The sequence below is a fragment of the Brassica oleracea genome, chromosome C1 (assembly GCF_000695525.1).
Source record: "Brassica oleracea var. oleracea cultivar TO1000 chromosome C1, BOL, whole genome shotgun sequence".
NCBI classification, from domain to species: domain Eukaryota; kingdom Viridiplantae; phylum Streptophyta; class Magnoliopsida; order Brassicales; family Brassicaceae; genus Brassica; species Brassica oleracea.
The window spans coordinates 15,987,629-16,001,691 of NC_027748.1; the positions used below are offsets into that span (position 1 = coordinate 15,987,629).

Sequence of the window (14,063 nt, forward strand, 5' to 3'; positions counted from 1 at the left end):
TTACTCATGATCATTGTATATGTTAATCACGTTTTGGAAAGACACAAGTAACTTCTAAAGAATCTTAACTTTTGATGTACCAGCAACACTGTCTGATTCCCTCTCACTGTATCTCTCCAGTCTTTAATATGGAGTCTTGAACTTATTAGTGTGTCCAAAACATGAGTTTGATGTATTCTTTTCTTCTTCAATTAAGGTGAATAATGTTATTAGGAATTTAGGTTTTCTTTTGCTTCTGGAGATATTCTCGATTTGGGGGTTTTTGATGAAGATGAGTGTTTTTCAAAACGGCATCATATTGAATTAAACGGATGTTAATGAAAAGTTAACTGTTGACTTTATTTGAGTTTAAATGGCTGAGTCAACATAAATGTAAGATTAAAATGACCAAATTTAAAAAGTTGATAGTTTAAATTGCTTAAATACAAGTTTGAAGTTTTTTTGGCATTTTTTTGAAAGTTCGAGATTATTTTGGTGGTTTTCTCATTTGTCTTCTGTATGGCTCACGAACTTCAAACATAATATAAAACTTAATCATATCATCTTTTCTTCAGCATTCGATGCTACAAATATCATACCCCAAGGCTATTTTACATAAAAACTGAAACAAAGAGACAATAACGCTAACAATAACAGTCCATAGAGGTTATTCAGATACATATATATATATATATATATATATATACAAGGACAGGTAAAACTCAGTAGCGTCCTAATAATTCTACCGAGTTGAGGTATGAACAGCAGCAACTGTAGATACCATTGTGTCCATACCACAAATGTTATGACGTCCCCTGCAGATTTTGTAGTAACCATCCTCGCCCCACGTCGATCCCCACGAGTTCTTTATGATCCAGTAAGGCTTCTCCTTGAGACGGATTGGTGCATAACCCGATGAACCAAACCCAACCAAGAGCACTCCATGGTCTTGGCTCTTAGAACATATATACGGGCACGAGACTCCTCCTATGTAAGTTTGCATCCACATTGCATTGATAGCAACTGTCGAGCAAAACAGAGAATGCATTAATTATCTGATTCTTGAATTTGCAAAAAGGAAAAGCATTTTGGTTAAAGAACTTACTAGCAAGAGGACCGTGGTGGACTAGATTTGCAGCGATTTGGTCTTCATCAGCAGAGACAACGCTGAAATTAGACACTCTGGCAGCGATCATGCTCTTGTCGAACTTGCAGCCGGAATTGTCGTGTCCTGTATAAGGATAGTCTGATTCTTTCATAAGGCCGCCAGCTTTGAGAGTGTACTCAAAAGCGTTGTTCATTAGTCCTCCACCGCAACCAGAGTCACAAGAGTTGGCTTCTTCTGGATCGCACTGCAGTAAAAGGAAGATTTTCAATTACAAAATTAGTTACAACCACTTTACCAAACACATTAAAAAGGATATGTCAGTGAGGATCACAATCTTGAAGCAATCCGAAGAACCAAACAAAGAATTAGGTTTGAGAATTTGTAACAGAACCAATATCCGAAAACCCCAAATAAAAACCGAACTAAATAAAATATTCAAATAATCAATTTCATATTCATTTTGATTCAATCTATAAAACATGTAGCATTAACTGAATCCGAAATGAGTTCGGATCCAAAATAAATTTTAGACAGAGCTACAAAATCTAATCAAACCGGAGCTAACCAAACCGAAAATGTATAAAACCCGAATATGATCTAGGAGGGTTGATCCGGAAATTCCATCCCGAAAACAAACCTCATGGTCGCAATCCACGAGCTGCTGCTCACTGAGGCTAACAAGCTCTTTAGTCGCCAGAAAGTGTGCTCCTTCAAGAGCTCCTGTCGCGCTAAACGACCAGCATGATCCGCAAGAACCCTTTTCCAAATCAAAAACACACAATTCAATACTTGATGATGATCGAAACTCACAAAAGTGGAAAGCTAACTGTCTATTTATGGCAGTTATTGTATTAGCAGTTGAAATTTGTGTTAGGTGGAATCGGTTTGATATCGGTTCAATTGTACATACACGCTCTGTTTCATATTAAACTTCATAGAGAAAATTTCTTTAGGAAAGTGACATTTTTTTGCTACAAAATTTATTAATTTTATTTAAAAATTTATTTTTCTATGTAGGTGTATAGATAATTGGGTTTTTATATATGAAATATATAAAATTAATTGTTTTAGTGTGCATAGAACCATGTGTGCATAAAACAAAACTAAACTTAAAACTTGGTCTAGTTCGGTTTAGTATTTGAGCTAACAGAGATCTTTTCACCTACCTGGTTTTTAACAGGAGTTACGGCTCCTTGGTCACGCCAATCGAAATCCGTCGGGAGATCGCTAGTCGGAAGGATCGGCGCCTTCTGAGCGTCGCTGGGAAGACGAAACTTCCGTTTCAGCCCTAGGTACTTGCGGCGGAACTCCTTCGGAGTAAGATCTGAGAATTGCGTCACGCCGTGGACGGCCGACGGATCGAGCAGCTGGTGACGCCTAGCTCTCCGTAGATTAGCCTTGAAGACACGGAAGCGGTGATCGTGCTCCGCCTGAGTCGCGTAAGTCTTGTCGTACTTGGACTTGAAGAGAGAGAAATGGTGCTCCGCGTTGAGTAGCTGTTCATCGTTTTCTTCCGGGACGACTTGCCTGATGATCGGGTTATCGAAACTGTCTTCTACTACCTCGCCGGTGATGGCGACGAGCAAAGAGGCTGCTACGAGGAAGAAGAAGATCACACGATTCATTTTTTTTTTCCAAGAGATAAGGAAGGAGAGTCATTGGGACAAGCTTGTTAAATAGACTGATAAAGAACACGTGGCGTGATATTATTAGCTGTATTGATTGTTGTTAGCGACGACATGACAAGTGACACGTTGCATGTTGCTTCTAATATCTTCGTCTTCGTCAGCTGTGACGATATTTTAATCTACTGTAATTTCAGCAAAAGGTTGAGGGTAAATTAGTAATTACTCTTAATTATTCTCAAAATTCTCTCCTCGGCGACTAGTATCGACTCTCTCCAGTCCAAATCGGAGGTGTGACTGAAAATATCTCCGGTTGTTTTTTTCAGTTATGGAGGTGAGATCGGATTTACGATCGACTTCGTTTTATTCTCTCCTGTTCGTTGTGATTCTCACTGTTTTAAGCGGACTCGTTTCCCGGTCTGAGTCGGCTCAGCAACCTTTCCGCCGCGAGCCGGGTCACACTCACTGGCATCACAGCGCCTTCCTCGACGTACGAGAGAGCGTGCGATCGGATGTCCGCCGCATGCTTCACTCCCGTGCCGAGGTAAATCTCGACCTTATAGTATGCTAATCATCATCATATGGATTAACTAGAAGAAGGAATCATCATGACACTCTCGTTCTTGTGGCTTCGCACGTGTGATCAGAACTTTGTTCGTGCTTGTGGCTGTGAATTTTGTTTACACTCAAATGATCTGCATCTTTGAGGATTTATATGTTAGATTGGCTGATTTAAGGGTGACACATCGGGAATGAATTTCGCATCTACTTTTTTCGTTTGCAGGTACCATTTCAGGTTCCTCTAGAAGTGAATATAGTCCTTGTTGGTATGAATGGGGATGGAGGATACAGATATGCTATGGATCCTCACAAGTTGGAGGAGTTCTTAAGAGTTAGCTTCTCGACCCATAGACCCTCGTGCCAAGAGACGGGAGAGCCACTTGACATTGAACATCGATTGGTTTATAATGTGTTTCCTGTGAGTGTTTTATTCATCTCAAACTAAGCTATGCGAGTTGAAATATTGAAATATTGTATTACTGTATCAGTATTGAAATATTGTATTTGTCGTTTTGGATTGTTAACAAACTAAGCTATGCGAGTTGTGGAATCTTATTATTGCTTGAGCTGTTTGGGGTTTTGCATCTTGAGTCAGATTGTTATAGACTTCTGAATTCTGATGCAAGATTAACTGTGTTTCCATTAGTTTACTCTTCAAATATTCATCGTTTCTTTCTGGTTTTTAGGTTGGGCAACCTGAACTAATTGCTCTGGAGAAGACAGTGAAAGAAGCCATGGTGTCTGCTGGGACTGCAGTAGAGGTTGCTGTGATCTTATCATCTCTAATTTAAATCTCTATCATACACACTCAAATATGTACATATATAAATATGCTGATGAAATGTAATTTTTGTGATGTAAAGTCTACATTTTAATGTATATAAACATTGAGCTGAATTTTTTGTTTTTTCATTTAGGCTGATTTTGGAAGACACTTACCTGCCTATGACGTAGAGGCAACCAAAGTTGAGTCCGCCTTTAACCGCCTTTACTCTTATATATTTGACATGGAAGTGGGAGCTGGATCAGCTGGCACGGCGGATAAACCGATACCAAGTGCCATATTCGTAGTTAATTTTGATAAGGTATGGCTTGCAGTGCTCTTCTTACTTCTTGAATCTTGCATATAGTTTGCAGAATGTCCAAATGCTTTACCTGCTTTTGTTTTTGTATGAAAGATATTTACTGCCTTATTGGATTGTTGACACTCATATTTCTTTTTGTTCTTGAAGATCTTTATTTTTGCTCACATGTGCATTTATTCGGTAACTAATTAAATCCTGTTCCGTTATTTATCTGCCCCTTTATTTCTTAAATCATTATTCAGGTAAGAATGGATCCTCGAAATACCGATATTGATCTAGACAGCTTGATGTTTGCAAAGCTACCAGTGCTTAGTGATGCAGACAAGGAGAAACAGGAGGCAGATTATATTTATCGATATAGATACAATGGTGGAGGAGCATCCCAAGTTTGGCTCGGATCAGGCAGGTAAACTCATCTTTGTCTTTCTTATATCTTCCCTCGTGGCAGTAAAATATGAATAAAATTACTCGGTGGGTTCTTCCTTGGTATCCTATGAGTGATATGATTCTGCCATTAGATGTGATCAAACAGAATTACCACTCTATTATGAAAGCATTGCATCTATCTAGGTATCATCATATTATGAAAAAAGAAGATATGTACTATTATTTCCTTTTTGTTGATTATAGAATAGCTAGGCCATAAAAAACTCTAGAGGAATACAAAAAGATTGGCACTTACTATTACTTCATTTCACTTTGGTATATATGTAATAGCAACCGGCCTTTTTACCTGAAATTAATATTCATGATATTGGTATCATTGCTATTTGTATTCTTATCTGCTATATTTTCCACGAAGCTCTCAATTTAGTTTTATTTCTAACTTATTTTTCTCTCCTGGATAGATATGTTGTCATAGATTTGTCTGCGGGGCCTTGTACATACGGGAAGATTGAAACTGAAGAGGGAAGTGTCAGTCCTAGAACATTGCCAAGGATACGAAACATTATGCTTCCAGGAGAAGTTAGCCCTGCTGGTCATCAGTCTACCCATGACATTTTTTCTGGTCAGTTAGCGGCATTAGTAGCTACTACAATTGAGCACGTCATAGCTCCTGATGTCAGGTAATATCATACCCGAGACATTACTTACTTCTATAAATAAAAATAATGCTTAGGTGATTCATTTTGATTTCGACCAGGTTTGAAACAGTTGATCTTGCGACTAGAGTGCTGGTACCTATCATTGTGCTCCAAAACCACAATCGATATAATATCATGGAAAGAGGACAAAACTACAGCATAAATATTGAAGAGATAGAATCCGCGGTAAAGGTTTCTTGCATTAAATGAGTGATGTGACGCTCTGATCTTTTGTTTTCTTCCCTAAATGGTGGTTTGATCCCTGAGTCAATGTGATTAGTAAAAAGACATGTTAACCAAATTTACTGCTATCAGAGAGTTAGCACCCATGATATTTTCCAAAGTACACAAGGATTTGACACTATAGGTTTTCACATGCTAACTGTCCAGAGTCTTTGCAGGTAAAGAAAATGATTCATCATGGGCAAGAAGTAGTCATCGTTGGAGGGGCTCATCCATTACATCGCCATGAGAAGTTAGCTATTGCTGTCTCAAAAGCCATGCGTGGGCATTCCCTTCAGGAAACTAAGACGGACGGAAGATTCCATGTGCATACCAAAACATACCTAGATGGTGCTATTCTCAAAGAAGTGAGTTTCAATAGATGGTGGTTTCCGTGTTAGGTTAAGCTAAGGAAATCTTGTATTAACAGAGGAAAATAATAGGTCTTTAACCTTCTGTTACTGCTCCAACCAGTGAAGTCTCATTATTCTTATTAACCATTGCAGGAAATGGAAAGGTCTACTGATGTTCTAGCTGCTGGTTTGCTCGATGTATCTGACCCTGGACTTTCTAATAAATACTTTCTGCGCCAGGTAAATCTTAAAAAAATCATATTCAAATTTCTTTCACAAGTTTTGTTTTTTTCTCATGGAAAATATTCCATATTTTTTGTACTCAGAGCTGGGAAGATGAATCCGAAGGTTCAAATGATTCCATCGTGAAACACAAACCTCTCTGGTCACCTTACAGCTCGAAACATCAAAAGGGGAAGAAAAAGAAGGCCGTTAAGAAAAAAGGAGATCTCTACCGAACTTACGGAACAAGAGTAATTCCAGTGTGAGTTGATTTATACAAACCAGCTGCTTAGTATATTCAGTACACTGTCCAAGCAAGGCTCATATGTTAAGTGATTAATTTACACTTTCAACCGAAACAGCACTTGATATAAATATATACTCTGTATGTAGGTTTATACTCTCATTAGCCGATGTGGACCCAATGCTCATGATGGAAGATGAGAGTCTCGTGTGGGCGAGCAGTGATGTGGTCATTGTGCTTCAGCATCTAAATGAGAAAATACCTTTGAGGTGAGCAAAACGTAACAAGAATAGAGCTAGAAAACAATGATAAACTTGCTACTCTGGTCATTATATCGGTTTTGATTTCTGGCATTTGCAGTTATGTGTCTGAAACAGAGAGACAGCACGCCATTCCATCACAAGTGCAGCGGCATATACTTGCGGGTATAGCTTCTGCTTTAGGCGGTGTAAGTGCACCGTATGAAAAGACCTCTCACGCGCATGAAAGACCCGTCACCAATTGGCTTTGGGCAGCCGGTTGTCACCCGTTTGGACCGTTCTCAAACGTCTCTCAGATGAGTCAAATGCTTCAAGATGTTGCACTGGTGAGTCCAACAATCATTATCATGCTTAATATAATGTTGACAACTCTTCTGAATCTCACGTGAGATATGGTTTCTTCAATTCGCAGAGGAATACTATCTATGCGCGGGTTGATTCTGCTCTACGCAAAATCCGTGAAACATCAGAGGTATGTTTAACTGCAACTAGTGAAAATACGTTTCTCCTGCAGAGAGTTCATACTGGTGGTTGTTATCATGTGAACAGGCAGTACAAAACTTTGCATCTGAATACCTCAAGACTCCATTAGGAGAGCCAGTGAAAGACAAAAAGAACAAAACAAGAACGGAGCTGTGGGTGGAGAAGTTCTACAAAAAGACGACCACATTGCCCGAGCCTTTCCCACACGAGCTAGTCGAAAGATTAGAGAAATATCTAGACGTAAGTTAGAAAAAGAAAACCACCTTTTGTGACTCTGAGATTTCAGTTCTCCACCTGATGGATTGTTTACGTTCACTCTTTTATTCTGGTAGAGTGTAGAGGAGCAACTGGTGGATCTTTCTTCTTTGCTATACGACCATAAACTATACGATGCTCATCTCAACAGCTCAGAGATTCTTCAGACCACCATGTTTACACAGCAGTAAGTCTCTATTTACTTTCCTTCATACATTTTTCTTTTCTGAGAAAATAAAATTTAACAGGCAAACAAAAAATAAACACTGGTTGTAGGTACGTAGAACATGTACTAGAAACAGAAAGGGAGAACATGAGATGCTGTAAGATAGAGTACAAATACACAGTTGGAGTCAAATCTTATCAGACATTGGTGTACGGAGGGATACTTATTGCAGGTTTTCTTGTGTACTTCCTTGTCATCTTCTTCTCTTCTCCTCCTGCTCGTTGACCTCTGTTCTTGTTTTGAGGGTCATAGATTTTGTAACGGTTGTTTATTGTTGAATTCATGTGACTAGAAGTTTGTTGACATATTATTTTAGTAATATCATAAATTACTAGTTATATAAAGCTATATGCGTATATAACTCTCTATAATTATATCAAAATATAACTTTTGTGTTGTTTAATTTTACTTGTTATTAAATGGCATTAGTGCTTATCTCTAATCTCTTACTTATTGCATAAAATTTCTAGTGTTGTTTGTTATTCCATATGATTTCAAAACTTGTGACTTGTGAGAATTTTCAACGTGGTTTTGCATAACTACATATTGTAGTAGTATTTTCAACATCATCGTCAACATTAAAGAATTTAGCCATCATTGTTTATAAATTTTAAACTTCAAAAGATGAATCATTTTCATACGAATAAGTAGATCTAATATCATTTACCTATTCTTTTGTGATATAAATTATTAATTTTAATCTCAATTTATTGTTTATTATTTTTATTAGTGTATTACTGTATTCTAATAAAACTAGTAAAAATAAAATCTTTTAGAGAAAAAAATTTGTGGACCAAAAACACGCTTTATAAATTAAAATATTTTATATTTACTCTTTTTACACTAATTTCTTTTATTCTTATTTCACTTATTACTCTACAGATGTGATTGGTAATTATAGCTGAACCTAGAGTAACAAAAAGTAGAAAAAATGAGAGTAAAAGTTGTAGAGTGTGATTGGATATTCTTAGAGTAAATGGAAAAATAATAAATAGGTAAGAAGGAAAAATAAAAGTGGAAAAGAGAAGAAACTAAACTAAATATGTTTACTTTTTTTTATATGTGAGAGAATAAAGACATAAATAATTTTTTTACTTGATTGGTAAATTTGTAGGGTAACTAGGAATAAAATATTTTTCACCTAATTTTTTTTACTGTAGAAATACTTTACAGTTAGAACCATAGAATAAGAAAGTAATAAAAGTATTACCACTTTTCCTTCTGTTATGTTCCTAGAAATAGGTTGACCTTAGTGGATCAATTAGCTAAAATTGCTAGATGCAATAATCAAAACTATGTAATACACTAGTTCTAAATTAATATAAAATATTTTTTTTAAGTAATAAAAGTATAAATAACAAGTGGAAACCAGCGCAGTATTTTTTCCCACCAAAATTGTAAAGATTAAATAAATAATTTTACATTTGAATGTACGGTAATTAGAGTAAAATAAGTAAAATAAGTAAAATATTTTTTCACCTGATTGGTATAGTTCTAGTGGAAATGAGAGTAAATATGTTTTCAGCTGAAAAGTTCTCGCTAAAAATACCAAAGAATCACATTCTCCATCATATACACCATTTTTTTTTTTTTTCATTTTGTTACTAAAAGCATCTCCAACTTAACACAATCATTTATTTTAAAATAAAATTTGAAGCAAAAAATATGTTTTAACCCAATTATATTTTTTATTTTATAATAGAATAAATTCATATTTATTCTATAATGCTCTTATTTTAGAGTAAGTTTGAAGTCTACTGTTTTTTAAGAAAAAATATGAGTTTTACGCTAGAGATGTTCTAATCACATCATTTGTCTTTCTTACATTTCCAAAGATTCACCAAAAACGATGGACATACATATTTATTTAAATGAAGAAGAGTTGAATATAAAGTCACAATATTAAAATAGCAGACAGAAATCATGATCAAATAAACAAATATTTTTTTAATACAGAAAAAAATACAAAAAGACAGCTGGGCCAAGCTAATCGAGCATGTGTGTCTCTTCGCCATCATTACCTGTCTTCGGCACAGCCGAGCTGGAGCCAACGGCGGAGATAATGGCATTCAAAGCACGAATCTGCATCTCCATCGCAACAATGTAATCAGTAGTTTCTTCTAAAACCACCGGTAATGGTTGTTTCCGGCATCCGGGGATTAACCGGCTCAGCAATTTCACTTTCCTCTGTACAGCTGTAAACCCCTTCCCCTTCAACCTCAAAACCGTTGCTCTCTTTTTCTTTAACCGGCTATTCCCGGTTATCGAAACCACCGTGGGAGGAGGATTCGAAGTTCTTAACCGGTTATGTTTCCTAAACTTGAGCTTCACTTTAACGGCTTTAGATAGTATAGCTCGGCTCCACAGTGTTCTGCCTCTCGCCGTAACCGCCAGAGACCTGTAAGCGGCGTCACGTACGGCTATACCTCCGCCGCGAGGAGAGAGCTTACCAGATGCATCGGTGGCGGCGCTAATACGTAGTTCCCTTAGAGATTGAATGATGTTAGTCGAGTAGATTTGCTGCTGCTTCTCGGATCTCCATTTCTGCACCGAAGATTGAGACGAAGAATGCGACGGTGATGGTGACGTTGGTTTCTTCTTACGCTTACGCCGCGACTGATCATAACTGGAGCCAGCCGTTGGATGATTTGTCAGTGGAGAAATATACTCCATGTCAATTCCTCTGCTTCTCCGGTGACAGTATCTGAAGACAGAAACAGAGAAAGGAGATTAGCAAGGTGAGACACGTATGTGGAGGAAGAGGAAAATCCTTTCTGAGGAAGGAAAGGTAATGAGGAAATAGGAATCGTTTTTGTTATATTATCTTCCTCCTCCATGTGATCTCCACTCAACATTATTTCTTTTAAAATAATACTAGAGGTTTTACCGCGCTACACGCGGTTTATTTGTCTATAATTTTTTATATATTTTATATGTTAAATGTTACGTAAAAATCAATTTTTTATAATTAATTAATTTTATTTTTGTGTTATATTATATTATTTAATTGTTTCGATGTAATATTTGACAAATTAAAATGAAATATGATAATTTCTTATGAACAACTAATTAACGTTTATATGTTTAAATCATCTTAACTTGAGCATTTTTTTCAAAGAAATACATTATTCAGACAAAATCTAGAATTCTCTTATATGTAGCATCCAGAAACAATTACACAAACCATCTTTCTCTATTTAAGTAGAACTTTTTATTATGTTGACATGTAGTGTTTTTAATTAAAAAAAAACATTTATGTATAGATGAACAGCTGACAAAAAAAATACTTTTTTAAATAATATGATCGAAAATAGTCAGTTGCAAAAATATTAAATAAAATTATTAATATTATAAACTTTCTGACTAATATTAAAACTACTTGTAAGCTCTTGTTTGTTAGAATGTCTTTTTAGTAGCTTTTGTCCCTAAAACTTAAAATCATTAGAGATCTATGAAGGAAAATACTACTCTTTTGTATTTTTTAAAATGATGATGCATATTTCTTTATATTGATTTTTATTAATGTGTATTATTTTTTATATTTAAATAAATAGTAAAACAAAACCCAAAACAATAAAAATTATTTATTATATGTGAAAAACTTGTAACATCAATTTAAATACAGAAAGATAAAGTATATATATATCAACAAAACATGATACTGTTGGGCCGAAAAACATAAAAAAATCATGCAGCTTATTTACTTATCTACTAAATTAAAGAGTTAAACTTATTTTGTTAGATTGTTTGACATCTTCTATAGGTTCATATAACTGTTGAGAAAGACAAAACCTATCATAAAAAGTCAGTCACGAACTTGTGTCTGTAACATGCATATACATTGCGATATTTTTGTCACATTGAACAATCACAAAAATCAATGTGAAAATGTGAACTATAATATTTAACATTTCTACCAAAAAAAAAGATGTGGACTATTGCCATCTACCCCGACCCATCTTGTTGCCAGTAAACTTTAACCATTACTCCAATTGAATTTTCTGCGTTTGGTTTCAAGGATCCCACCAAATCTGGCTCCCATTGGTATCCATATATATATCTACAATGATCATATAATTTAGTGGAATTCCTCATCTTTGTTGCATTTTATATTTATATCTGCTATTAGATTTCCCTTTAAGTGAGATGCCAGATTCTAAATCGAGGGTGACCATGGTTCTTGCAGCGGTTGCACTTTCTAGTTTAGCCCGTCTAGCGATGTTCAGAAACACTTTTTCAAGAGATGCAAGCCCGAGCTGTAAGTTCGAGTTTCTAAACTCAGGTTCCCCATTTTTTAGCTCCTCAAAAAATATTGCAGGAATGTCTAGAGATAATATATAGTACATTTCTTACCGTAAGAAATGTCTCTTTGTCGTGGGGGATAACAAAAATCAAGAAAGCCTTGTTTTGGATCTGTAGGCTCAACTTTCAAGTGCTTCAAATAGTATATTAGTAATTAAGGTAAGCTGGCCGGTAAAAACATATTTGGGTCTTTATAATACCTCGTTAAAAAAAATCACTTCAGTGGCTCGTGCGAAGCTCCAACACCGATGCTATAGTTCTTTTTTGCTTTCAATGAAGCTAATGGTAGCAAAAAAAAACAGTGCCGCAGTGGGAGTGCAATTAAGATTACTAAAACATAGGTTATGACTCAAGATAAGGAAGCAATTAAGATTACTAAGACTTAGGTTATGACTCAAGATAAGGAAGGTGGTGAATCTGGTGATCGAAGTTTTGTGTACTTACATCGTAAAACACAACGCTGCCATTACTGTATCTGCCGTGTCTACCGATCCCATCGAATCTTTGAGGGTAGTGATCATAACAAATCTTCTTTCCCAACTTAGAAGCCAACACGAAACACATTTCTTCTCTTAGAATTTTGGTATTGTAGATGTAGTGATCACAGTCGACATTCAAAAGATAAGGCACAATTGATAGAAACCCCGAGACTCGTATCTTGAATTGAATATATAGCACAACATGAAAAGACGAAAGAATCAATAAGTTTGCGAGAGACCATTATATTTCAGTTTAAAATATACAATCAAGGATTAAGCATAATTATTTACCAACGACTTCATGGCGCCAGCCTTCTTATGATAGTCAAATCCAGGTCTCACAAGAAGATAAACCAGCCTAGGAAGCTCAAGGTTTTCTACATCGCAAACACTGTTGTTTCCAAGGAATATCTTTTGGAATGAGCAAACATGAAAAATAATCAGATACGTTTGAGAGTAGTGTATACACACCACACTTATAACAAAATGAAACAGTTGACACCTCTGAGCATCTCACCTAGATCATAGTAGGATGATTAGGCCAAGAAGTCATGCATAGTCCAGTCTTCTTCAGTCAAGTCGCAACTATAAATCATTGATGTTAACCTTGAATTCTTAATCTCTCTGTGTCAAGGAAAATAAAATGTAAATTTTGTGATATAAAGTCAGAAACTAATATTAACAAACCTTCATGGTTCCGCGTACACTAACCCAACATCCCAGCTGATGACTGCAATAAAAGAATAAAAGAAAGTGAAACCACCAAAATCAGATTTCGTGTTTTTAGTTTTATAATATAAACAGAGAGCAGTCGTTTAACCACATATACCGTTTTTATTTGCTCTATTTCGGTGATATACTTCTTGGTCATCTTCCTCATTATCATCCTCATCCTCATCCTCATCCATCTGAAGGTCGTTTGTGACAACAACTTCATCCCAATGGTTGATCTGCATAAGAAACAGTAGATGGGTTCAAATCGTGGAACTTAATTAAGAAGCAATCAGAACTGAAGATGAAATGAAAAGGTGCACATCCCACCTGATATCATAGTCGTGCTTTAGCCTTGGAGTTTAATCACGCTGGTGCTTTTGGGGATAACGATGTGAGGAACTTTGGTCTTGAATCTCACCGTATATATAGCTAGGTTGGGGAAAGGGAAGAAGTTGAAGAGGGTATTGTGTTGAATGGTACAGTTATTGATCTTGATAGTGGGGAGGTCGATCGGCGAAGACAATATCTTCGACGCCGTAGAGTGCAAAGGAAAAGTCACCGACAAATATTTGAGGAAGAGACGATAAGATTGTGTGTTAACAAAAGGAATGAGCTGACGTGGTAAGTTAATGGCATATGATTGGCTGATTTTGACATGCTCTCCTTTAAGCATATCTCCCTTTTAGTATTGTAAGATTATCATCATTAGTTAATGTCGACTAAACCTAATTACAACTGCTAACATTTTAGTAACAAAAAATAAAAGAATTCCATCAAAATTCTACTCCTGTTATGCGTTGTTGATATATTGATTTTCATAGCCTATGCATTCGGTTTTTTTTCGGTTAATTCGGGTTCCA

The 14,063-nt window shown here is 36.0% G+C and overlaps 3 protein-coding genes and 1 long non-coding RNA gene across 13 annotated transcripts; 1 reads left to right on the plus strand and 3 right to left on the minus strand.

Moving 5' to 3' along the window:
• Positions 1–511: 511 nt before the first annotated feature.
• LOC106311642 (cysteine proteinase RD19a-like) lies at positions 512–2,734 on the minus strand. Its single transcript, XM_013748885.1, has 4 exons — positions 2,254–2,734; positions 1,725–1,844; positions 1,085–1,331; positions 512–1,002 (listed from the first exon to the last, which is right to left on the minus strand). Exons 1-4 carry the CDS (start codon positions 2,710–2,712, stop codon positions 722–724), a joined length of 1,107 nt encoding a protein of 368 aa, XP_013604339.1. The 5' UTR covers positions 2,713–2,734; the 3' UTR covers positions 512–721.
• Positions 2,735–2,923: 189 nt separating this feature from the next.
• Positions 2,924–8,109, plus strand: LOC106298074. The gene is made up of 16 exons (XM_013734193.1): positions 2,924–3,256; positions 3,497–3,691; positions 3,960–4,034; positions 4,191–4,358; positions 4,601–4,764; positions 5,207–5,425; positions 5,503–5,629; positions 5,845–6,033; positions 6,172–6,258; positions 6,345–6,502; positions 6,634–6,753; positions 6,845–7,070; positions 7,157–7,216; positions 7,294–7,467; positions 7,560–7,669; positions 7,759–8,109. The coding sequence occupies exons 1-16, from the start codon at positions 3,041–3,043 to the stop codon at positions 7,931–7,933; spliced, it is 2,463 nt and encodes an 820-aa protein (XP_013589647.1). The 5' UTR covers positions 2,924–3,040; the 3' UTR covers positions 7,934–8,109.
• Positions 8,110–9,553: 1,444 nt separating this feature from the next.
• On the minus strand, positions 9,554–10,552 carry LOC106342638 (transcription factor bHLH147-like). Its single transcript, XM_013781638.1, has one exon. It carries the CDS (start codon positions 10,379–10,381, stop codon positions 9,695–9,697), a length of 687 nt encoding a protein of 228 aa, XP_013637092.1. The 5' UTR covers positions 10,382–10,552; the 3' UTR covers positions 9,554–9,694.
• Positions 10,553–11,478: 926 nt separating this feature from the next.
• Positions 11,479–13,806, minus strand: LOC106297217. Of its 10 annotated transcripts, none has more exons than XR_001261438.1 (9): positions 13,531–13,806; positions 13,319–13,439; positions 13,177–13,219; positions 13,007–13,074; positions 12,781–12,900; positions 12,455–12,667; positions 12,211–12,289; positions 12,062–12,133; positions 11,479–11,964 (listed from the first exon to the last, which is right to left on the minus strand). It is a non-coding gene; the product is annotated as an uncharacterized LOC106297217 (long non-coding RNA). The 10 variants fall into 10 exon arrangements; XR_001261436.1 differs by having other exon boundaries at positions 12,062–12,143; XR_001261437.1 differs by having other exon boundaries at positions 11,479–11,768; positions 11,881–11,964; positions 12,062–12,143; positions 12,211–12,667.
• Between the last annotated feature and the right edge of the window lie 257 nt (positions 13,807–14,063).

Coding starts and splice junctions, on each gene's coding strand:
- LOC106311642 (XM_013748885.1), bottom strand. CDS start 2,712: ATGAATCGTGTGATCTTCTTCTTCCTCGTAGCAGCCTCTTTGCTCGTC. Junction 1,332..1,724: donor TCGTGGATTGCGACCATGAG/GTTTGTTTTCGG, acceptor CTTTTACTGCAG/TGCGATCCAGAAGAAGCCAA. Junction 1,003..1,084: donor CCACCACGGTCCTCTTGCTA/GTAAGTTCTTTA, acceptor TTTGCTCGACAG/TTGCTATCAATGCAATGTGG.
- LOC106298074 (XM_013734193.1), top strand. CDS start 3,041: ATGGAGGTGAGATCGGATTTACGATCGACTTCGTTTTATTCTCTCCTG. Junction 4,035..4,190: donor CTGCTGGGACTGCAGTAGAG/GTTGCTGTGATC, acceptor TTTTTCATTTAG/GCTGATTTTGGAAGACACTT. Junction 7,468..7,559: donor GATTAGAGAAATATCTAGAC/GTAAGTTAGAAA, acceptor TTATTCTGGTAG/AGTGTAGAGGAGCAACTGGT.
- LOC106342638 (XM_013781638.1), bottom strand. CDS start 10,381: ATGGAGTATATTTCTCCACTGACAAATCATCCAACGGCTGGCTCCAGT.